The sequence below is a fragment of the Nestor notabilis genome, unplaced genomic scaffold (genome assembly GCF_000696875.1).
Source record: "Nestor notabilis isolate BGI_N333 unplaced genomic scaffold, ASM69687v1 scaffold19408, whole genome shotgun sequence".
Taxonomy (NCBI): Eukaryota; Metazoa; Chordata; class Aves; order Psittaciformes; family Psittacidae; genus Nestor; species Nestor notabilis.
In genome coordinates, this window is record NW_009938985.1 from 23,843 (window position 1) to 49,723 (window position 25,881).

The 25,881-nt window shown below is 40.5% G+C and overlaps 1 protein-coding gene across 1 annotated transcript in view; it reads right to left on the reverse strand.

The window, feature by feature from the left end:
* Nucleotides 1–9,087: 9,087 nt before the first annotated feature.
* Nucleotides 9,088–25,881, reverse strand: part of LOC104409693 (excitatory amino acid transporter 5-like) — a 52,256-nt gene continuing 35,462 nt past the window's right edge. Inside the window, exons 8-11 of the mRNA XM_010019636.1 lie at nucleotides 18,274–18,468; nucleotides 15,648–15,782; nucleotides 11,405–11,504; nucleotides 9,088–9,324 (exon numbers count right to left, since the gene is read on the reverse strand). Of these exons, the coding sequence (XP_010017938.1) occupies nucleotides 9,088–9,324; nucleotides 11,405–11,504; nucleotides 15,648–15,782; nucleotides 18,274–18,468 (667 nt within the window). The remainder of the gene's footprint in view (nucleotides 9,325–11,404; nucleotides 11,505–15,647; nucleotides 15,783–18,273; nucleotides 18,469–25,881) is intronic.

The window sequence follows — 25,881 nt, forward strand, 5'->3', positions numbered from 1 at the left end:
TCATGGGTGACCTTCAGTCCTCAGCTGGCAGAAAGGGTGAGTTGTGGGGGACGCCAGCAGCCCTGCTGCCAGGAAGGGAGGCAGGGTGAGGGGCTGGGGGGGCCAAGCGCCATTGTGGTGTGGTGAGGGGGCCCCTGCTCTGCCCTAAGGGCCTTACCTCACCATGCTGTGTGGTGTTTGGGGGTTGAGTGTTACACTGAATGAAAAAGAGGTGCTTTATACAGTAAGTAGTTACTCTTCTAGGGAAAAACTAGTTAAGAAAGAAAGAAAGAAAGAACTCCAAAGGAAAACTTAACTAAATTTGAACAGGGATGTGGGGGGCAGGAGGGAGGCTGCGAAGTGCTCCCTTGGGGCAGCGGCAGCAGCTCCTAACAAAAACTGCAGACTTCTGGCAGCAGCACAGCATCTCTGCAGGGCTGCTTCTCCCGAGAGCTGCCAACCGCCCTCCTCGCAGCCAGCTCTGGGTCAGGCAGCCATGCCCGGGGGGGCTGAAGATTTACTGGATCATCTGAACAAAAGAATAACTGCTCTGGGGACTTGGAGATTGTTTTTCTTAGCTCCCTCCCATAAATACTACAGGATTGTCCATTAAAAGGGCAGTTGGGGAGAGGATCATCCAATTCCTCCAGATGCTGAAGAGTCGGGCTGGCAGGCCTGCTCCTAAGGCATCTGTGGTACAAACCCTCTCCCCTTCTGCTGCTTTGCAAGATGGATAGAGGGGACTTTTGCCTGAAAAGGCTGAGGATCTGGGGTAGCAGAAGTCAGGTATGTGCAGGAGTGAGGCTATGGACCTGCATTAACAAAGTGAATGAGAACAGGAAGTGTCCTTCCCCCGGGGACCCAACTGCCATGTCTTCTGCTCTGCAGTGGCCCACACAGTGGGGAGGCAGGAGGGGCATGATTGAAGCTGCGTGATTGTTTTCTTTCAACAGTGGTTCCTGATGGTTATTCCCCCTCATCCTACCCCTGTGTGCCTTCGTAAAACGTTCCTCTGCAGCTTTCTTGTAGGCCCCTTTAGGTACTGGAGTGCTGCTATAAGGTCTTGTATATATATGTAAGAGTTTACATTATGATGCTGTTTGTCACCATGTTGACTGGGCCCACTAACGTTTTTACAACTTTTGCTTACAAAAAAAGTAATAAGAATAAAGACATAATTTCACAAATAATATTTTGGATGGGAAGCAGTCTCTTGGAAAGCTTCTATGATACAGCCCAATATCCTAGTAATTTATTTCATTCTATACTGTAGTATTGGTGAGTCTTTCTTGGTTTTAAGAATAGTTCTTGGGTTTAAGAATAGTTGTCCTAAAAACTTAAACATACAGGATTTTATATAATATGAATTTAGCCTTGTTTTTTCCAGATATTTCCTTGTCTAATGGGAATAACTTATGGAGGTCATTGTAATTGCTTTATTATGTTGCTAACATAAGAACAGTGAGTAAACTCCCTAAAGAACTCCATTTCACTTAGTGAGGAAAATACTGGTGTGCCCTGTAGCTCTGATTCATACTGCTATTGTAAAGTCAGCCAGCTGTGAGATGTATGTGGAGGCAGTGGATGATAAATGTGTTCTAATAATCCAGTATGAAAAGAGTTTCCATAAAAATTCTTCAGTAGTATCCAAGGACATTAAACAGTCCATCAATAAAGTCCTTCTTCAAAAGATTGTGAATCAGGCAAAGGCTGTTTCAATGCACAGTTATACAGTCTATCTCAAGTTTTCCCCATGGTAGTTCCAGAATCTGTTTTTAGCATATGATTATGATACTACCGAGAACGTTGCTTCTGATAAAAACTGAGACTGATTTGCAGTATTCTCAGCTCCAGTTGCTGAAATGAAATGAATGAGGCTGAAATGAATGAGTCTTATGCTTTTATTACTTAGGATATAAGTGTTTGTTGACAGTCATCAAAGAAATTAGCTTTAAAACATCTTTAGTTAGGATATATCTTTTTCACAGGATTCAATTAACCTTGATTACTATTTAGTACTTTAGATCTCCCCTTCTTTGTGGTGGACCTTTGTTTTGGGTCTGTTTAATTCAAATGCAGTAGTGGGATAAAACTCAAAGCACTACTGATGTGCTGAAGACATGAGAGTTGCTGCACCAAGAAGCATCCTCATCATCCACAGCTTAAAAGATTTGGCACTGAAAGACTCACTTTGGTTGTTCCCTCTCTCTCTGTAAAGCAGGTAGGAAAAACCAAAGCGAATCTTCCAATGCCAAACCAGGCAGGAACAACTGAAGTGAGTCTTCCAGATTGTTCCCACCTGGTTTTAGAGAGGGGACAAACAAAACATCTGGGATGCAGATAATCTCTAATACCCTTTGTGAAATTTGCTTTGGAGAGCTGCACATCAGTCCTGTGCACTGCACCAGAGGGAAAACAACTGGGAATGAGCAGTCATAGGGGAAATTCCCTCCATCAGAGAGCTTTGAGCCTTTCTTTCTGACCTTTCTGCTGGAGCTAGCTCCAACCATAGTGCTCACCTGATACATCCTGTCCATCCAGATTCCTCCTTCCCCAGATATTTGGCTAGGAATGATTTAATGTCAGATAAATGCTTTCTTCTATTAAAAACCTGAGAAGATTGGATGATTTATTCTAAAACAAAAGTCATACATTTCCTGGATAAACTTTAAATAAAATATAGACTATCCAAATCTCTGTACTTTGTTTTCAACAAAAGTCATGAAATATAGAAGAACTATTTAAAATATTTAAATGGAAAAGAAGATGGAAGATTAGTGTTGAAAATACTTGGTTTGACTTAGTTCTGTATAATCTCCACATGTTTTTAATAGCCTGGTGGTAAAACCCAATAAAACCACTAGAAGCAATGAAATCATAATGAAACATCTCAAGGTCAGTCTTGTTTTTCTTTTGGGTTTGCTGTTTAGCCCATACAGTATTTGTAGCAGATGTAATGTGAGAGATCTGTGAACATAAAACACTTCTTATTTTGCTTCCCCTGTTTTTTCCATCTTATTAAAATACCCTTCTTTGAGGTGGGGGGAGCTAGAGCCATTATATCCTTATTAGGAAAGTTCAAAAGCAAGGATTAACTACAATAAGTTTCATGTGGTGGGTCAAATCCTGCCTTTCAGCTTGTGTTGTGTGCAGACACACGCAAATGTACATTTCATTCCTAAATGAAATGCAGATACCTCTTTGAGGTGAAAGATGACTGCTTTTAAAGCAACAGATGCAGAACTCTACCTTGAAGAAGAAAAACTCCTGTGATGGAAACTGCAAAGCAGAACTGTGATCTACCCTGAGCACATCTGTAATTCCCAGTGGTATGGGAATTCTAGGGTTCTGTAGTGACTTAATTGAAAGCACTTCAGTATTTGCTTGTTCTTGTGCTGGGCTGAGTGTTCTATGCTAGTTTGGAAGGAAGGACAGCATGCCCTACCACCAAAAGTCTTTGCAGGAGTACAAGTAAGTTTTCATCATATCGCAAAGAGGAGAAGGAAAGGAGTTGTTCTATTAACTGCAGTCTTTTCCAATAGTTTTCAGTGAGTGAGCGCTAGCCAAGACTTAGCTGTGAAGGGATGACCTGTGAGTCACAGATGTGGATACCTGCAGATCTGACTTTAGTGGCTGTCCACCAGCAGAAGCTTTGTGAGGGATGGCTTCCTCTGCCCCTACATCTATCTGCAGCTGTTGGTACCTTCTCATCTTGGAGCCAGCATGAAAAGGGTGTTTGATTTCTATTGCAGGAGAAGAAGTGATTAAACGCTTTTCACTCAGCAACACTCACCATCTTGTCTTCCTGAAGCCTTCTTTATTCATTCCCCAAAATACCACTCTCCCAGTAACAGATTGCTATGATTTTACTTTGACAGCCTGTAAAATATCTAAAGTATCTTGTGACACAAATCTGCCAAAAGTCTCAGCTGTGCCCAATCCGTTCCTATCCATCATCTTCTAGGCTATGGAGATGCAACTGTTGCTACTTTATAAACGATGGAATCTGAGGTTTTGTCACTTCAAACAGGAGCCTGGCAATTCCTGTGAATATTGTGAGTATTGAGCCTGTGCTTCCAGAGAGATAGAAGTGGCTAATCCAAGGTAATCATATGTCTTATATAACTGTCTGAGTCTTCAGCTGATTTATCTTTACCATGCAACACCCTGCTGTAAGAGAAAACTGCTTTTTCTCTGTTTATAGATGGGAAGCAAACCCTGAGTTCTTGTGGTCACTTGACCATGAGATCACATGAGAAGTCTGAGGCAGTGAATAATGAACTGAATTTAAGCAGTGACCACCCTTCCTGTTCTATTGATCTCATCCGCTTGGGGTTTTGTGAGACAAACCCTCTTGAAAATTCCAAAAGTATCAATCAGTATGCTCCAAAGTAGTTGGTGAGGAATGTGATTTTGAGCATCTATCACCTTCTTAGTTGTGTGTGAAATCACAGGCTAAAGTGAGAAGTTTAATACATGTATTTAATTTGCAGCTCATCCCTTAGTGAATGGATGAATTAAATTCGTCTGTAGTGGGTGCTCTCTTTCAAATGCAGCACAGTCAGATATTTTCCAGCCATGATTATTGGAAGAAGATGTGCTCCCCCACTGCAAGACAGGCAGCAGTAGCATCCCTGTAGGAAAACCTCCACTGTTTTCCCTCCTCGCTGTATTTAGTACTCAGCTGGAGGGCTGTGATCTCAGCCTGGAGGGGAACAGCAGCAATTCCTCATTGCCACTATGACTGTAATGAAAGATAGCTGTCTGGATGTGAAAACACACCTAGTCATTCAGTAGAGACACAGACACAGGAGTACTTAGCAGTGGGCAAGATCAAAGGCAGCCTGAGTTTTCCAAATTCGATTCATTTCCCAGGTTACACATTTTGCTTGCATGCATCAACCACCTTCTGCTAGTAGTTACCTCATTTTTATGGAAAGCACAGAAAGGACTGAGGTCATTTCCAAGACCATCCATCTGGCTCAAAGATAAAGCTTTCCATCTGCTTTGAAAGTATTATGGATGAGTTTTCTGTTGTGAAAAATGACCTAAAATTGATGTTTGCTGTAGAATTGAAAGGAAGAGCTCATCTAATGGGGATGTCACAGAGTTACCGTATTTTCTGAGTGCTTCACAATTAGCAGTATAGCATGAGGGGAGCCTACAATTTAATGTTTCATCTAATTATTTAGACCATCATTTGTATGTTGGGATACATATTCAAGTGGCACAAAGAAAGCTTAGCTACGAATAAATCCATCTTGATATTTTCTTAGTTGATATTAAGACTATGGATATTAAGACTAGCTGAGACTATAAGCAACTCGTAGTTCCATAAGCTTCTGTATTTGGGTTGGGAAGCAAAAGCTCTTAGAAGTTAGTGGGATGTGGAAGTGCTCTGGTCGTGTCTCTTTCTCCCAGCTCTAACTCTAGCACACGGATTTAACACTTCAAAACTTCCTTAGCATTGGCAGAATCCTCAAGAACCTGGTTTAAGATGTCTTTAAGGGTGTTTTTATGCCCCACCAATCTGCGGTGGCTTCTTTCCTCCCAGTAGTATCTCTAGAGCAATGCAGCTGCAAAATAACCAGCAGTAAACTTCTGTCTCTGATAGGTATGTATTAATTCGGGTTATTTCCCAATTTATTTCTTCCATAGCTGTATACAATGCACCACTCATGTTAATCATCTTTTCCTCCTCCTCAACACTCTCCTCTAGTGTGTCTTAAGTATACTTTTATTGGCTAAGTTCCCTTTCTTTTTAGCAGGGGGAGGCAACTTCAAAATAAGATTGAATGTTGCCAGTTACGAAATATGTTCTTTCCACATATACTTGAGATTATTCCATGCAAACTGTTGTAATTAGTGATTGATTGATTGACTGATCTTTTTCATATGTAAGTTTTGAGACTATAAAGGTCACGTGTTTGTTTTTATGCTCTGAAAGTAGGAGAAATATATTTACCAACACAAAGCTTGCACTCTAACTTGATAAGCAACAGCTTCATTATTTTTGTTGGAAGGAAGTGTGATTATAGCTGGAAAATATGAACCGATCCATGCATGCAATTATCATATGGAAGCTTCTGCTAGCCTAATTGCACTGTGTGTCAAGCTGCTTGACAACAAACACTGTGAGACACAGAAAATAGCTAACATAAAGGAAAACTTACCATCAAAATCATCTTACCTTCTGTGTTTGCCTCTCTGCAGTTAACAGCGGGGTCTTGTGTTCAGTACAGGACGACTATTGTAGCAGTCAGATGCTGCAGTCAAGGTCACACTTCACTAAGCAAGGTGTATTTACCAGCACAAAGAACTGAAGTGCTCTGGGCCTATAGTTAGCAATATTTATACCACAAATAATAGTTAGGTGAGAAACTGGACCACTGCCTTCCTCCCAGCTGAGAGGAGGCATGTATTGGTATAAACCCCAAGTTTTAAAGATGTGAACAATAGAATGTAAAAACACCCAAACATCTGCATTTCAAATTTGCAGAGCAAAACTGGACATTCTTTGAATAAGGTTTGAATGCAGAAGGCTAATTTTAAAACAGCCTCTTGATTCCATAAAAAATATGCCCTCACACACAACATTTCCACATTCCCTACTTGCCAGAGTGTAAAGGGCACACTTGTGGTTTTCTTTGTTTTGTAGGACTTGCGTGGAACTGAAGTTCTCCTTGTAGAAGTGGCAGCTTCTTAGCACTGGGGTTGGCTTAGACCTCTTGAGACATGACTAAGCTGAAGAGTGTCAGACTATGTAAGCTGTCTCAGAGAAGCAGACAAAAGGATTTACACTTTGTAGTTAGCCAAAGGTCATAGGTGGCTGGAGAAGGTGGTGGTGGTAAGGCTAACAGCACTTTCTGCTTGGCAGACCATGGCACCTTGGCACGGTGTGTGGGCAGACTCATCCAAAACCATTTAGTTTGGAACTGCTTATTCCCAGTCTTGGATCTACTTAGCCTCTTTCTTCATCTATGCAAAGTGATTGTAAAGTGATGACTGGCAGGGTTTTAGTATCACTTCACATAGTTAACTGTGAAGTAACTGACTGTATGAAGTTAAAACTTCACGTTTTCTTTGCTGGCATAGACACATGTGCTTACACTGTTTCATCCCTGGCTCCTTGTTCTTGTCCCTGCGTTACCCCTTCACTTGGGTTGACACAACTGCCTGTTAGGACTGTGCTGAAAACATATGTGTACTGGATTGAATTAAAAGTACTTCTCATCTGATTCTTCATCTGGTTTCATAAATAATTGGGTCTGTACAGCAGGCACAGACCAGCCTGAGCTCTCCTAAATCACCCATTTTAATGGCACTCCATAAAGCAGATCCATTATAGGGCCCGTTCAGGAGCAAATTTTTCTCAATGATTTCAGTTCTTTCCTATGCTTTTGTTCTGTGTTTGTTGCTTTCACTCTAGGATCAAATAAAGAAAATAGTTATCAACTGTGTGTATTTTCTAATGAATACATCATTTCTCAGGAACAACAGGTGAATAAGATGTGTGTTTGTTCTTTCTGGCTTTACCGTTTGATATTTAAACTACCCTTATAGACCTCTCTGAGGCAACTAATTAGTGCATGGCAAAAGAAATAGTCTGAACAGCAAACCTCAGTTTGCTGTTCAGTTGCTGAACAGTCTGAACCTCAAAGAAGAGGTAATTATCCACTTCCAAGGAAAACCATAAGTCATGTACATCGAGCACCTCTGCTTCTGGCGAGTGCAGAAATTGTCCTTTTTGACTGGCTTATTTTTACTCTACAGATGAGAGAAGCATATTGTAATACAAGACACATGTTACCTGAAACTGATATGCCACAAGTAGCTAAATATAGTATGTCAAGTGTATTGGTATGAACTAGTATGTCATCTCTGGATTGAATCCCACTGTTTGAGAAGGTCTCCTCACTTCCACTCTCCATTCTGGCACAGAACTAAGCAGACACTAACAGCAGAATGCACGGACAGCCTGTTTTTAAATGGCAGATTTATTAAAAATGTTCTCTATCACAAACATTGGAAACATACTCAGCAGATTTTATTGTAACTGAAAGATTCAGTAGACAGTGGAAAGGGAGTAACTGTCAATGTAGATCAACCACTGAATGATGAGAAATACCAGGCCAGTTCCCACAGCAAGCTCATACCCCCACCCCCCCCCATATTACTCAGCATCATAAGGTTCCAGTTTGTGTCCCGTCTGCTCTTAGGATGAAGCATATGGTTCATGAGCTTGAGCTTTGGGTTTATACATATTTACAGTAGAACAGCCTACAGATTACAGGAGAGGACACATTAGCACCAGTGCTTACAGGTTAGGGCTCACACCACCTCTGCCACCGCATGGTACTCACTCTACTGAAAAGTTAGGTTAAAAAAAGGTTAATAAATCTGGCACTTGGAAGGCAAACTGTGCTCTGCAGTGACCTAGGAATTCTTTGTGTTATGCATCACACCTGAATGCCTGTCTCTGAAGGCTGCCCATCAGAATTACCTTAATGTGCTGTCTTGCAAAACTGCATGCTCTGCTTCACCTCTGCTTGGAGTGTTATTTAGTAATATAAGTAACCACTTGAGATCAGGAAATCAGTGTGATTTTCTTACTGCTGTTCTAAAACTAAGCACAAACTCTGTATTTAGCAAATATTAGACAAAACCTTTAGCAGTCTTGGTGAAACATAGCAAAAAATACATTAAATCACATAGCAAAAAATCTACAAAAATACAGTGTTCATAATTACTCAGAGTCACAAAAAAAAGGCTTTGGTTAGAAAATAAAAAGGGTCAAATAAAAAAACTTTAAAAAAAAGAAGCCAAAGGAGTGTCAAATACTATATTGGAGTCAAATGAGTGCAGAATAAACCAGTAGTTGTCCATTAGTTACGTTTTTCAGTATTAAAATCTTCCACCTAAAGAAGCCCATGTCTCGTGCAAGCTGTGTGCCTTTCCTGATGGTCACAGCTGGTCTCCTGCTCCAGTACAAGCAGAGTGGCAATAATTCCACGTTTTCCTGTGCAAGGCAAAGAGTCCCTCTTCCAGCTGTGAGGTAGAGATTGGTTATCAGGTCACTGGGGTATGAAATACCCCTGAGTGTAGCAGTTACACATTTGTTTCTAGTTCATTTATTTCAATAGTGCAGTGATCTTTACTGTTGGATTTCTTAGTATGATTCTCCACTGGACTTTCTTCTTGCTCCACTTGTACAGGTATGTGGTGCTGAAACGCTTTCACTGTTTCTGGTCCGCGAGATGCGTTCATGGTCTTCACACAGCCATTCCTCTGGTAAGCCACAATCTGATGGACGTTAATAGGCTTAGTTTCACAGATCAATGGCACCTATGTGAAAAGCATTAAGATCTGGAATACTGCCTCTGTGTGCTGTATACAAAAGGAAAGGAATTTTCACTTTGAAAGCCTGTGGTCTGATTTACTTTCACCAGGATTACCTAGGGGCTCCACAGGCTTTCAGGGCCTATTTCTTATATACACTAAAGCATCTTTGCACCATCTGGATAAAGTGAAGGTGTCTAAGTACGTAAAAATGCAAATTCTGTCACAACTCTCCTTTAACTTATAGTAATAACTGTTTGCATCAGTAAAGCAATAAAAGTACAGTAGATCAAGACTAGAATTTCAGGACTAATTTTGAGAGAGATGGACTTGCCATGACCAGTATGCTCCGCTTTGGGCAGTGCTTGCTCTTGAAGTGCAGTTACACAGACCAGTAAGTCATTTGTTGTTGCCTTCTGCCTTTCTTCTAACCCAATAAAGTAACACCTGTCTTTTCAGTTTGCACTGTTTCAAAAGAAATAAAGGGGATTTTATTGACTGATTCGTGAGTTAAATATTGAAGTGTTCTTTAAATCAAACCAGAAGGTCTGATGGGGAAAATAAGACGTAAATACTGGCAGAGAAACAAGGTGGGCTTGCAGCTGAGAAAATTTGGCCTTTGGGTATACATTACTAAGTCCACATATTATGCAGCCAAAATATATGGCAGACTAATGGTATATTTTAATATAAATATAGAGCATTAGGCAAAGAAAAATCTCATCACATATGACTAAATAATCCCTTCAGAGGGATTTTATATTCTTGAAACATCTCTTCTTGAGTTCTGAGTGAGTTCTAAATACAGCAATGAAACGTCAGGAGGCCTGTGTTATGCAGGAACTCAGACTACACTTCTGGCTTTGTAACATAGCTTAGCATTAGGTTGTATGTTTATTTTTTTTGTAGCTAGCTCTATGTGTAGCTCATATATTCAAGCCTAACCCTGTCATCAGTAATTACTGCAGGTGCTAAGTACCTCTGAGGATAAAGGCCTGTCTTTCTGTATAAAGCTTAAAAGAACAGGAATTTTAAATGCATATTGCAGGAAGGCATGAGAATGGGATTTACCAGAAGGACTGTTTGTAAAATAGGAGAAATAATAATAGAAATAAAACTTTGCTATTCATGCTGTTGTTCTTTATAGAACACTACAAGTGATGCACAGAACTGAAACATGCTTTGTGAAAATCAGTTCTCATGAAGAAACGTTTCTCTCTTTGTGGGAGAAAGGTAGTTATGCCATGAGCTGACATGGTTGGAGATTAGCACCTCCGAGCATGATGGGCTTCTGGAATTAGGAATCTCCTTTGGCAAGGATTTGAAGGAAGATCGTGAGAAGGAGTTCCTGGTGTAAGGAAAGACTGAATGATGCATGCCAAGGAGGAAGATAAAAAAGCATACGAGTGGAGGCAGGCGGGGCAGAATATGCGTGCTGTATGGAATAAGAAGGAAAACCAAAGATGTAAGGAGAGACTTGTATTAAATGTAGAAGGCATGAAGATGCCTGAGAATGAAGTCCAGAATGGAGCAATGTGCTTGTGCTAGTCCAGAAAGGAAATCATTGCAGTGGTGCCTTCAGATTATGCTAACACAGAGTCTTGAAACACCCAAGGTAGCTGCTTTTGTCGTGAGCTTACTGATGACACATACACACACTCATGGGTACCTTTACCTCCCTCTACACACAAACGCTCAAGGATTTTTTGCCACCCTGCTCTGTTGCTGGTCATGTTTTCAGAAGCAGGATGACTTACTGGCCAGTCAGGACTTGGCTACTGAGTGTAGGTCTTGAGTTCCAGCCTCTCGTGCATTTGCAGGACAGTGCAGCTGCTGCTTCTCCTCCCAGCCCTGTGTGCCAGACACAGCTGGCTGGCAAGCTTTGAGCTTGAGTGGCTTTTGTGCATGACCTCATGCAAAAGGACCCCTCCACCCCATCTGGCTGAGCAGCACATTGCCCAATTCTGTCCTGTCTCTGAAACACCCTTTATAAACTAGATGAAACAACCATGGGAGGCTGAGAGCTCGCAGGTTCTTTGCCGTAACATGGCACATGCTGGCGCACCCCGACTCATAGTGCTGTTACCTCATCACCATCCTTGATAAACTCCTTCCGACAGATGTGGGCCATGATCCCAGCAGCCAGCGCATCTCCCAGGACATTGATCATTGTTCTAAACCTGTCACTGGAAAATGAAATAGTAATGGTAAGTTGTTGGCTCTTTGGGTACATTCCTAGGCCTGCATCACTGCAGTAATTACAGCTGAAGGCCAGTTTCACTGGTTTTATGAGCTAACAAGGTTAGAAGTGGTAGTAAGGAGTTTGGCACAGGGCAGCCACTAGTTACTGAGCTGCTTAGTTGGGTTTTCCAGCCTTTTCTGAGCTCAGTGTGCTGTGCTGCCATATGCTTTAATTTGTAACAGCTAACCAGAGCAGCTCTGCCTTCCTATATGTGCAAGCTGATTCAGTGCTAAAAAGGTTTAAAGGTTTAACACAGCAGATCAAGACTGCATTTATGTCTGAGGTTTTGTGTTAAGGTCCGGTATTATGGGCCTGGTGCTTGCAAATATCCTAATTCAACAAAAGTAGAGGGCATCCAGTACAACCAGTACCTTCTATTAGTTACCAAGGTCCCAATCTCAGCAACTGAAGTGCTAGTTAAGAAGAATATTATATTGGTAGAATGTGCAGAATACAATCATAATGATTCAGGAGGTTGCTAAATGACTCCCTTCACAAACTAAGTAGGCACTGGCCATGTTTAAATCATGTTAGTTTCTGAGAAAGCTGTGGTTGCTATGGCTACCAGTGGCTCTGAAAGCTTCTTCACTTTCAGTTATCATCTTTTCCAACTTCCATTTAATATGCTTGACAGTACTATATATATACAATTTCCCTATTTTGATTTATTAATTGATGGGATCATTTCTTCCCTGTTTACACCTTCTACCCACTGCCTAAAAAAAAAAAAAGAAAAAATCTATTAAAAACCAGCCTGTAAATACACAAAAGTAAATGGTTGTCATAGACAAACGTTACATTTGAAGCAGTTTGGAATCTATTAGTTAAAACTGATGAGATTTCAAATAGATTATCTAGGTTTTAAATCTGAAATATAGCACGTCTTTTCCAAGAAAAACATACACATCTGAAAACTGTGTCATATTAGTAACTTAATTTATAAATGTGGGTTATAAAATGGAGGTTCAGAAATCTCCAGATGTTTGGCTTATTAAAGTCAGTGATGGTCCAATATCAACACTGCCACATTTCTGATCCTGTATCTTCATGCAGTAAAGAATTGAAACTCTGTGCTGATTCTTTTTCAGATATTTTAGGCATCTGCTCTGTGCATGCAAATGTTGATGCAGTTACTTTGCTTCATTAGCATGAGAGCTCCTGCATGAAAGCTTACTTGTGTTTGCAGTTACCCAAATTGCACATGCAATTGCAAGTAACTTCAGCAATAATATTCCACAGCCTACACCTGATGTGGTTGTTTGCTCCAGGACACAGTCCTACACTTGTTTGCTGAATCCTTTTTTCTAATTCTTGCTGTTCTGATTTTGGGTTTTGCCTTGAGGATAATTCCCACAAGAATATATTAAGAGGGGAAAACCACTGTTGCAGCACATACTGATAGATGTTCCTGCTACACACGGGCTTTTCTTTTTCCTTGGTTGATCATCAAATTTTGATTCTTGGAAAGATATATTCTGAGTTGTTAATTTTGGATTGTGCAAAGAATCAGCTGTGGTAGAGAAGAAGTTGTATGAGCAGAACTCAAGAGTTTGCATTCCCTTGTGGGCCCTGATTAGCATCTCTTTTGAAGACAGAATTTTTCTGAGGAAAAAGGGCACCACACTGAAAATCTGAAGCAAATGGATTGCCTGGCACATTGTTTGACCAGAGCTGTTTGATTTTTCTGTATATATGGAGCAGTCTGCACTACTCATGAGTAGAACCACGCTGTACACCACTGACATTTCTACACCAAGAGGCCAACCTGCTGCTAGTGGCATTTCCTTCAGTGCCAACATGTGAGTCAGGTGTTGCAGTGGAATTTTAGCTTTAGATGATATTATTTAAGATACAGAACTTTTACCTTGTGTTTAATGAATTAGCTGAGAAACATTTTGATGTTCATCTTTATGTCTCTAAGTAATAGCTAAAGGTATGAAGTTCACATATATGTTATAGCTACCTAAATGCATTGCAATACCTGCAGGGCATTGTAATGGTATTTCAGTCTCGTGAGATCATCTAACCAGCCTTCTTTAAGCACTCTTCATACTCCAGTACTTCCAAAACTAATACTGAAAATATTCACCATGTCAACCATGTTGACACTTTGCATCTGCAGGCTCTTGAAACCACCAAGTACCGAAATACAGAAATACACTTTTTGTATGAAAGTTCATCTGCAAAAGACAGAAAATTGGGTCTGTTCCTCACTCACTTTTTAATACTATCTGGAACGATAGCCTGAAAAAGTGTTTTGTCTGTTGTTTTGAAAAGTTTTGTAAGACAAAAAGAACCCTAATTCCCATATACGCTGGAAGCCTTACTGGAAAAACAATGACATGTTGATTTTGCAAGAGCTGGGCAAAAACTGAGCAATATAGAGGGAAAAGGCTTTTGTAATACAGCTTAAAATACTTGTATTTTACCGTGCTTTATTAACTATTGAGTTTCAGTGAGTAGCATTAGAAAGGCTCCTTCATTAAAATCTGAACTGCCATTCCAAAGTTTAGGTGTCCACAGCAGATATTATTTATCCTTCACAGAAGAATATTCCTGATAGTCCTAAAATAAAATCTGTCTTAAAATATGCACAGAACTCTACACTAATGACTGCTATTAATAATAATGTTCTGTGACACTGAACAGGAAAGTAAATAACTTCACACAATTCTGTGTACAAAAAAATCAATAGCTTGAAGTTGAATAAAATAGGATATATAACAGAATGGGCTCATAACACCTTTTTACTCAGAACTTTGATGTAATGAAACTCCACTGTATTAATGGAGATGTATTTTATATAGATTAAATAAGAAATAATTTGGACTGTTTCCTTGTGGATGCATACACCACTTCTGTAGTTAACTGAAATGCTAATGAAGTAGGGATTAGGATTTTACAATTCACCTTTCTAGGCTCTTCAAAATTGCTTGCTTGATTTCTGGACATTTACATGCAAGTTAAGAGTTCAAATATATGCCTGCTTATGAATTTTTAAAGTGTCTCTTCTCATGGGTGACACAAACTGCTTTTATTCTGAGTGTGTTAAGTTTTAGCCTCTGCCTCTGCTGCTAAAGCCTCAGTGATTAGGGATGCAGCAGAGTAACCTCTCTACAGAATGGCTGCTCTTGAAAAAAAACACGTCTCTGTGCAGGGGAGCTACAAATTGCTGCCTGTTTAGCACTGAAATTAGAAAGAGCAGAACTGCACCAGGATCTGTAATAAAAAGATGTTATTAATCCTAATGCAGTGCATTGCACATATGACATTCAGCTTTGTATCATGGTTCTAGTTAAAGCAGTAGTAGCTATATAGAGCACAAACCATTACTGTACTGTCATGGCTGTTTCAGGCAGAGTGGTATCTGTGGTGCTGGAGTACTTGCTTGCTGTAGTCCTGGCTCATGCCCCTTTGTAAAGTGCTTAACTACACTGTGATGTCCTTGAAGTGTCAGTGAACTCGTAAGCAAAGTGCAGGCAAACCATGTTTCCTAGGAATGTCAGTCCCTTGTCCTTATCCAAGGCAAAGTGCCAGAGCTGCACCTGATGGACATTTGTCTGGCCTGACCTTAAAACTTCTCATGAAGGTCATCCTCCAACCCGACTAGGTGCAGTCACTTCCACTGCCTGGCTATCCTTCTAGACAGAAATAATTCTTAAGTTTTCCTGTGATCTGACTTAAGGCCGTTACTTTGGTCTACTTCATTTTCCCTCCCTGTGAATGGGAAGAACAATTGATCACTCTCCTCTTCAGGACAGTCTTATCTATATCACAAACTTCTGTGGTAACCTTCTCTTTCAGCCTGCTCTGGTTTTAGACTAAACAAACTCCACTTTTTCAGCCTCTCCACGTAGGTCATATTATTCAAGTCTCATCTAGACTCCCTCATTTGCCTATGCCTTTTGTTCAATATAATGCCCACTCCAGCAGAGTATTGTATCTAGGGCCACACTAGCACCATTTCAAGCAAAGTAATTACTTCCCATGCCTTTTATGTCTATCTGTATTGCTATGCCCCTGGAGACCATTTGCCTTTTTAGCAGAGTTGCCACACTGGAAACCTCAAAAGCTGAATGTTACTTACAGTGCCCAGTCGACGGCAATGATGAGTGTGATGTCGTCTGTTGGGAGCCCAACCGAGGTCAGAACAATGACCATTGTCACCAGGCCAGCTTGTGGGATCCCTGCAGCACCTATGCTGGCAGCTGTTGCTGTGATACTTTAACAAAGAAAGAAAGGAATAAACTTTACCAGGGATGGGTTACTCTGCAAGAAACCACACCATGTTTTTACAGGAGCTTTCCTTAACCATCATCCTTATTACACAAGCCACTGCACAGAACTGCCAGTGTTTTATGGATAGAAACCAGGTCAGAGAGCAAGAACAGGCCAAATTGTCTGCCCAGGGCTGAAGTCTCACCCTCTCTTTGCAGCCTAGGCACTGGTGAGGCAGTTCTGTTGTCTCCTAATATCACAAGTGCAGAGAAAGGAGGGCAGCCAGGCTGTGGGCTTCTCTGAGTTGTGTCAGCTTCTTGTGGGTCATGGCACCACGCAGCGCTGTGTGCCATGAGTCTGCCAGCACTCCTCATCGCTGCTTCCCCCCTGGCTGCAGAGCTCCCAGCAGACATCTCTGAGTCATCAGCTGCAGTCCCTGTGCCAGGCAAATCCGCAGCCAGGGCCTTTAATGTCAATCCATCACCAGGCCAGGCCAAGGGTAAAGAGGCTGGGCCAAGGGTGAAGTCCTTGCATAGCACATGGCTTTGCATACTTGGATCTAACTGTGAAGCAAGCGTGAATGTGACTGTACCTCTTCAGTTTCTGAAAAGTCTTTTTACTTGACTTTCACACCATTTTTTCAGCCAGGCAAGCAGAAATGAATGGAAGACCAGGGCAAGAGTGGACCTGGCAGGATTAACTTCTTTCTTTCACACTGTTATTTTTAGGGGAGGGATTTCATTCCTTTTCCAGGAGCAAAAGTGACTGGATGTATTCATTTCTGCCCATCTGGCCACTTCCAAGAGCTAGGCCATCCAGAAAGACAAAACCCAAATGTTGACAACTGTAAAAGAACGGCATAAAGCATATACACTGATAGTCCAAGCACTTAAGTCTCAACCTATTATGATGGAAAATGAGGGTAACAGTATTCGCCTATATGGAAACTGAGACACAGAGATATCCAGTCTCTTGCTCACAGCTGCACAGTGTACCAGCAAAGCAGCATCAGTATTTATAATTAGAGCCCTTTCCTGCAATAAAAAAATACATTTGCCTGTGGGTGTGATGGGAAATGAGAAAGATTTAAAACTAGATTTTGAAAGGTCAGCTCGCAGAGCATCCTAATAGCATGGCGGCAGGCAGAGGGTAGATAGGAAGGAAGGAACTCATGACTTAATTGGAAGCAAAACTAGAAATGTTTAACTAAGATGCACAGGCAAGTTCATCTGCTGTTCCACTGAATGTTGACCTTAATGTAGATGTATGTTTCTGTAACATGCTCACTTACTGGGAATAGGGTCTTTATTCTCTTTTCCTGCTACATCTAGTTTTACATAATCACATTGATAGAAACTGTCAACCTGGATTTTACAAACTATGAGCAAAACAGACTGATTATTTTTCTAACACTTTTTTCCCCCCTCTGGCAAAAAATATCCTGGCACTCAGGAATATATGAATTTTAAATATCCAGGTCCTAAATTATCAACATCTGGGGCATGTTTGGTCCATAGAATAAATACTGTTAGAATTTGGCTTCAGATATTCAAGATACAGAATCCACAGTGACAGACCTATTTACCCACTTCTTCTGTGAGTCTTCTCCTTCTTGGATTTTTCAATCTTTATTTGTATTTTCCTTCTACTATCTTTACTTCTGCCTGGTCCTTATGTACTAACACTTAATATGGAGAGTGAAAATAAACAGATAAAATAGGATTCTGCTAAGAGAAAAGCTAGAATTTACCTTCTCTCCGTTTACTACAACCCTTTTTCTCCATATTTTAAATCACCATTCTCTGCTTCAAGGTGTATGTAATATCTGCCCATGCTCTGGGCCATATTTTGCAACCACATGCTAAAAACATCTTCAAATTCAAAATCACAAAATAGTAAAGTTTAGCTCAGTGTCATGCCAGTAAGTTTCAGAGAGTGAGCCTGAAGCAAGAGCTCATATGGGCACAGTTTTTTTCTTCTGCTCCTAGTCTAACCAGCTCTTGACAGAAGCAGGTTAGCAAACCTCAGCTGCCATCTGGGGTTAGTTTCAGGACTCCCCTCTCCTTGTCATGAAGGTTTTCAAGTCCAGCAGAAAATGGGCAAGGCCCAGCAGTGTAAACAGGGCAGTGACGAGGTCACTGGGTGGGTAGGGAAACACATCTCAAACATGTTGCACAAGGCTCTGACTATGAGGAATGTTTTTCTAATCATTCCCTGCTGGAAACCTGCAGGTTTCAGTCCCTGAGGTGTTCTTTGGCAGTCACTGGAGTTATTCTGGCAGTAACTGTTCAGCTGGATCTTCTAGTCTTTTGGATCCATTACAGACCTTTCAAGGATGGAGTATGCAGCTAAATAAAGGATGCTACAAGGAAAGCATCCTTTGATAATCACAAAGATGAGTTTCGTTCTGAATCCCCGCTACACACAAGAATCATTAAAAGCATCAGGCTCAACATGACAAGCAAATCCCAGCACGTGGAAATTGAGGTTTATACCTTATAGTAATAATCTGCCCAAAGTCCAGCTCATAGTTGTTTACTTGTGCAATGAAGATGGCAGCCACTGCCTCGTAAAGCGCCGTCCCATCCATGTTGATGGTGGCTCCCACAGGCAGCACAAACCTCGCAATCCTCCTGTCCACATGGTTATTCTCCAACAAGCACTTGAAAGTGATAGGCAATGTGGCTGAGCTGCAAAACGATGGAGGAGCACACATGGAATTAGTTTTATTTCTGGGGAATAGAAGGAATTGTAGCAAACCTTCTCCAGGCAGGGTACATTTTACATTAACCACCTGAGCACCACCTCTCATTCCTTGGTCAGCATGTACAGTCACTTGCTGTGTAACTCACTCCTTTGCTGGAGGGAGGATGAAGACAGCGATATGTATAAATGCTAGAGCTAGTGCAAATTTTACTTCCCCACAATTAAAAATGTTGCTCTCTCTTTCCTTGTTTCTGAAGAAAAGGGACAGAAATCCCACATAGGCAGCAGTGTATGCTCAAATGCAAAACAAGAGAAACACCCTGTGCAGCTTATTAGTAAAATCTCTCAAAACTGTTGCACTCATGGTATTCGAAATTTTCTTTCCAGACCTTCTGAAATAGAAAGCCATTTTGAAACAGCAAAAGTAACCATAAAACAAGGAAAGGTATAAAGCAAGAAAGGCTCTTCACTCACTGTAAATAAATGCTACATAAATGTCCTTAGGGATTGTTCCAGTTCTCACTTGTATATTGACAGTGATCAGATGATCAATTTAGGCAATGAATTATAATAGCAATGAAAGCTTGTAAGAGAGTGGAATGCTGCTTGGGTTAAACTCTAGAACTTCCTAATGGACAACAGCTCTGACCAAGAAACTACTTCTTTTGCCATGGAAGGCATTAATGCAGGTATGTCCTACCTCATACACAGGCAATTTCTCGTTTCTGCAAGGGGGGTGGCAAAGATCTTACCAAGAACACACCTGAAAATCAAAGATACAGACCATACTCCTGCATTCAGGAACAGACAATCCCATTTCTCCTCTGGAACAGGTCTGCCCATGTCCTTTGTGTGACCATGTAACAACCATAATTGCAGGTTATATGATAATGCAATCATATGTAAATGAGACATAAATATGTATGTGTGTGGAACGGTATGGAATAGAGTGGAATGGGATAAGGCTGTTTGGCAGGTTTTCATTTTAAAATAAGCTTGACCCCTTCCAAATTTGAACCCTTCATTTCATACTCACTAAAAATATCTGATTTTTGTTTCCATTAACTGAGACAATCAACTAAATATTATCTGGTTATAAATTTCCTCATTTTCATAATGCACACCTAAACACATTTATATTTTATCAGCCTTCTTGTAACATTCTGCATTTTACCATATGGTGTCACATTCACTAATATGTCATAAGAAATTAAACTATTCAAGTGAGTGAGGGGGTATTTTTTATGGCACATCAGTTTGTAATGAAAATACACAAATGGCAAAATATTTTCCTTGTTAGGATCCTGATTTTAATATACTGCTCAGTATCTGAGACTATTTAAATAGATATAAAATAGCAAATTCCTACAGAAGCACAGAGAGATGCCAAAAGGTCTGAAATCATAACCCTAAGTTTATGGGAATGCATTAGCACAATGTTTCCATGAGTAGGAGTTGTCATTTTATATTTGTGCAAGCTGTTGTTTGAGGAAAGCAACAGTGTTTGGAAAGGAAAAGTAGCTTCCTGCAATAGAAACACAATGGAAAAAAGACAAGTCTATGCTTCATTATGATATCTTCCAATAAAGTCTGATTTACTGCAGCCTGGCAGTCGATGCCATGAAAATCTGGACAGAAGTAATTCTCTAAAGATGTGAATAAACTGAAAGGGCAAGGAGGCAATAATAGAAACCTGATTACCTCTGGTAACTGTAGTATGTTAAACCTTGTAATTCCAGCAGTCCTAATCAATATTTATCCTGAAAAACTAACACAGCAAAGCATAACCCCCCCACACTACCCATTAGATGTCACTGGGCACACCTAACATTTTTCACACAATCACTTGTGAATTACTTAAATTCTCTACATCTTGTTTACTGTAAAATGTTCATAAAACAGAAGGATGAGGCTGAGGCTCACAGATAATGTAAAACTGAAACCCCTGCTGTAGCTGCAGCTAGAAGCAGACCTTCACAGCACCACTTCTGGATGCTCTTAGCTACAAGCATGGCCAGGAAGCAATTACTACAATTATTCATTGTCTCTCTTCCCTTAAGCTACTTCAGCTGTGGAGGGTGACTTGTTTTTAAAGTCAGTCTTTCTGTGGCCATTTGGCTTTTCTGTAACAAAATCCTGTCTAATTTCTTTATGGGAAAAAGAGGAGAAAAAGGTAATCTTACAAGTCCCTTCCACTTTGTTCACACTTCGACATTCCAGGATTTTAAACTGTGAGGGCAGAAAGTTGATCTGTGAAACACAGAAACTTGAAGTGACTGACATGTTCTGATTTGGTTGAGATGTGACAAAGATTGTGCAAACCAATCCCATAATACCAATGGCACAACCAGCAAAATCTGTATCTATTTCCACTGTTGCAAACAGAATTTATGACACTGGTTTTGCAAGAATTTTACTTTTAAAGTTATGCATTATCTCAGTCACGTGTTTCTTTCGTTTTAATTTTGAGCTGCTAGAAGTAAAGTTTCTAGGGCACATACCTAGGCACTGGATTTGTTGTTTATAAAATATTACAATATAAACCAAAATGGGCAGAATGTAAGTGCAATGACGATGAAAAACATAGTGCAAGATATTGAAGCAAAGGCCACGGATTCTTGTACCTTCCTAGCACAGGCAACTACTACACAGTCTCACTCAAATTATGACAGCACATCTTAGAGCTAGCAGGCTGTCTGTCATAACTATTCCTTTTGAAAGGCTTTCCAGAACTCAGTGTTCAGGTGAGAAATCTGATTTGTGATCTAGATGTGGTCTTTTCAATTTACACTAAATGTGCTTTTATGTGCTTTATGCATTTCTTTTGCACAAATCAGTCCAGCTGTTACAACACCTATTGTGAGAGATTATTTTTGTCCCCTCTCAGCCTGAATTGACCCAATCAGACTTTTTAAAGTCTTCCTTTACTGTATTGCTGCTTTCCATCCCTGATTACCTTTTCAGCACCTTTTTCAATCTGAATGAACTTTTCCTGAATGCAGGTAACAGAAGTTATGTGGAGTATCCTAGGAGAGGTCTTGCTCAATGGTGGTTCATTTTTACTCATAATCATCTGGTACATACCAGGAGATATGTGTTTAAGGGCTTGGCTGTTGCTGACTTAAAGGTGGCAATGAAAAAAAGTTCCTACCATCATTTTTTACATATATTAACACATAATTTCAATGGCTGAAGAAAAAACATTATCAAATAACTGCTTTAATTTGTCTTCCCAGTTAAATGAGGGGAAGTTTGTTTGCTTGAAAGCTGCTTTATCTAGAGCTAAAACAGTGAAGCAGTAACATGAAAGCTTGATATTCATTGGGAGGAAAAAATACTCTAAAGGACTAATCTTAATCTCTTGAGTCTTTTAAAAACTGTCCTAAAGCTTAGAGCTAAGACGAGGGGTATCTTCTTCCAGCACTAACTCTAATTAAAAATACATTTTTAAAGTCTTATCTCAATTTTGGGATAAAATGCTGCAGCTGCAGAGACTGAGCATAAGCCAATGCTGGATCAGGCCAAGCTCTTCCTAGCGTGAGCCACAAAGACAGCTAGTCACTGTGGAAGAACAGCTGTTCAGCCTGCTCTGTTTATCTTATCATTCAAATGCATTTTGATATTTGCTCCAAAAAATCAACAAACTGATCTCATTCCCCTTCTGCGAAATCTGCCTTTAATTTACACTGTGCAATAGCCAAGATCTGAGTGTTTCATAAGCAGCAAAACCTTTGAAAAACTCCTGTTTTATCATCTGTCTTCAGAGAAGATGAAAATTGCTTCTTGTAATGGGATGGGATGTACCACTGCTTTAATTCATTAATGATATGGAAAGATGACCTAGAAAATAAAATTCTCTCTTGCCATTGGAATGAGGAAGGCTAAAATCAAGTGGAATTTTGCTGTAGACTGCTTTTTCAGTACAGCAAGAGGCGACAAGATCAGAAGCTACGCGAGGGGAAGAAAGCAGCAAGTCAAAAACCCACAGTGATGCAGCCTGAACACCACAGAGCAGGGCAAGGTGGGTAATGACAGCACGTGCTGTACACACCTTACTGCTGTGGTGAAGAGGAGCTGCCAATGTTGCTGCGGGTGCCTGTTGCCAGCCTGTACCAGGGCCAAGGGTTTGGCTTCAGGGGCTGGTGGCCAGGTGGCTGGTGCAGGGACTTGGGGCTAGTCATAGGGATTGAGTTCATTGTGTCCTAAATGGTGCACCAATGGAATAAGAGATCTTCTTTGTCCCTGCCTCTCCAGTAATGTTTGCGCAAACTGAAATTATAAGGGGACTGAGAATGGGGGCAGAACCTTTCACTAAAAGGAAATGGGTTGAAATGATGTTTAGATTCAATAAGATCACTGCCAGGAGATGCCTGTTTGGTGGCTTTCAGGGTCCTTTGTCTTACATTCTTAGGGTTTGTTCATGGTATTGGCTTTGATTCCTGCAGTTTGACTTTTAGCTTAAAAAGAAAGCTTTCCACAGGTACGAAATAGCTGGAATGAATATTAGGACACAGATATTCATCAGGTTTTCTTTCTATCTTTAGCTGTAGTCATGAATTGACACAGAAACATCTCCAAGAAACACATCAGTATGCTTAAACCCAACTCTTTGTTCTCCTCTAGGACAATCTGAAAATCCAGTACCCACATTATGAGTGTTATATAATGCCCCAGTGACAAGTATTATTTAACCAAATACAGATGTGTTGACTCTCAGGAGAAACAGCTCTCCTGTCCAGCCCCAGTGATTAGTGCATGTTCTTTTGGCAACAGCTCAGTTATGTGCAGTATCCATTCCTTTGAGTGTTACAAAGGTGAAAAGTTCAGCTATCTCTAGACAAGGCACTGCTATTTGAGCAGAAAAATATGAAATACCACGTTGGGCCTCTGCTGGATTTGCAAAATATACCCACTGTTAAGAAGGGGCAAATAGAGCTAAATACATCAAATGTGTCCAAGCCCCAAATCTGTAAGATGAGAGCCTTTCCTCAGGACCCACCTTAACTTTGGTGGTGCATAAGCTTCTGTTAATAAAGGTACTAAATCTGGTAGGAAGTCCTGGTGGTGATTCTGACAGGCTGAGCTGCCAGCTGGTGCAAGAAGTCTGTTCCCAAACTGCATACTCTCTGGGCCTATAAATAGGGAATTATTCCCTTCAGTGGAAGGGGAGAGAACACTGTCTCAAAGTCCCTGATATCCCCAGGAGAGGAGCTTCCCTAGGACTGGGAGGTCAAGAGAGTCAAATTCAGCACAAGTTTAAGAGAAAGCTGAATTCCCCATGTACTCCCCACTGTCAGAGGGCACTCTCACATCAGCTTGGGGCTGGAGAAAACCTCAAGTAAGGACTGATTTACCTCGAAGAGACTCAGCATGGAGAGATACCTCTAGCTTATCAGGTCTGTAGGTTGATGTTTTTGCTTTATAGCTCTGCCTGATGTCTGGCAAGCTCTCCTTACTATGCTGGCTTATGGGGCTCTTTCCTAGCAGCCCAACTCTCCAAAGAGGGGCTGAGTTCCAAGGTGAACCATAGGCATCCTACGTGGTTGAAAGTTGCCTACAGGTTAAGCTTTGCAATGATCACTGTGATATGCAGATCTTCTAAAGGAGCTAGCTCACATTTGCTACAGAGTATGCATGTTCTTTCCTTATGCTTCTGCAAGTAAATGGGAGGAAAAAACTGATCTAAAACTTCCCCAATCTTGGACTTTCTCCAAGTAGCAACATAACTGAGGCACTCCTGTAGAACAGGGAATCAAAGCCCTGCATCCGTTTGTAGATCTGGTTGTCTACTACGGTGACTACATATTATGCCTGCCTTTTTGTTTTATCACTCTGATTGATGATACTGGTATTGGAACATTTCTAACCTCAAAATATACCATGAGCAACCTGGACCTGAATATATTATTAACTGCAAAAAGGGCACTCCATGATTGTAAAGAGGCTTGATACTCTCAGACCTAGAGACAGAGTAAGGAGATGAAATCCAATGAAAAAACAATGAACTCCCTTGCTAGGAATGGCACAAAAAAAGTACAATAGGCCTGAAAATGTCCAGACTAGTAAAAGACTAGTAAATTGGTTATAAAATCAAAATGCAATGCTGATGCAAACTAAGGGAATATTAAGAACAGTAATCTGGTTTTGAAAATGGTGGAATATGTGCTGATCTTTTAAGTCTTGATTAAACCACCATTAATAAAGGGATCTATGCTGGTGAAAATGTTGGTTATTTTTATTGCTTATTAACAGAAAAGAAAAGGACAAACTCTTCTACACATGCTAAAGGTAAAATGATGAACAAACTTTTCTTTGTTTTTCCTAAAAAGAGGAAAATTCAGATTAGAATTTAAGAAAAATTGTCTTGTTCTAGAAAAAGAGAATGAATGGAATGGCACAGATGTTGTCAGCAACAGAATTCTTCAGAAACAGAACTGTTAGAGGAGCGGGGCAGATAGTCAGGTGTGTCAAATGTGAACCTGGTGAGAGCTTCTTCCAACACTAACATCTCTGAGTGCAAAACTGGCATCTTACTTGAAGCTGGTGATGTGGCAACATCTCAAGCTGTAGCCTTTTCATGCTCTAATAAAAAAGCTTGCCTTAATTAGATAAACCTAATTAGAGGTTAAAACACCACCCAGCGCATGATTTTTTTCTCATGCACCAGTCTATCTGTGTTAGGAGTCATTTTCATAACCAGTTCACATGCTGTTTCCCATTTTCACTGCACCTTTGTTCAGCTATGGTTAAAGCTCATTGTACATCCTCCTTAAAAAAGATGCAGAAATATTATTCCTTGAGCAGAACAGCTAAATACTTTCCCAGTGCTGGACAATAGTTTGCAACCACAGTCTTTCCTTAATGTACCAAGAAACAAAGACTAAGATGAGTAGAAAGGATAAAATGTTTCCATATGACTGAACTAGAAGGTTTTCCACTAAAACCAGAAATGAAGGCTGGACAAACTGGTTGTCCCTTATATATTAGCTTTGTAGGAGCATATGTTTGTTCTTATAAAAACAAAACCCAACATTATTTCCTTTCTAGTCCTTTACGAAAAACCATTTTTATCCAATATTTTTGAAATTGAGGGAAAACAATGTGACACACATTATTGTGAAATGGCTCCCACATAACTTCCAAATGTTGAGAGACACATCTTTTAAAATTATGCCAGTAAACTGGACACAGGCCATTGTTCAGATACAAATATACCTGCTCCAGTACAGCTATAGTGTGCTCTTCCCAAGAGAAAGCTGTAGTGATGATCTAGCAAGTAGAGGGACTCTTCATCAAGGACTGCAGCGATAGGACAAGGGGGAATGGGTTTAAACTTAAACAGAAGAAGTTCAGGCTAGATGTTAAAAAGAAGTTCTTCCCTGTGAGGGTGCTGAGGT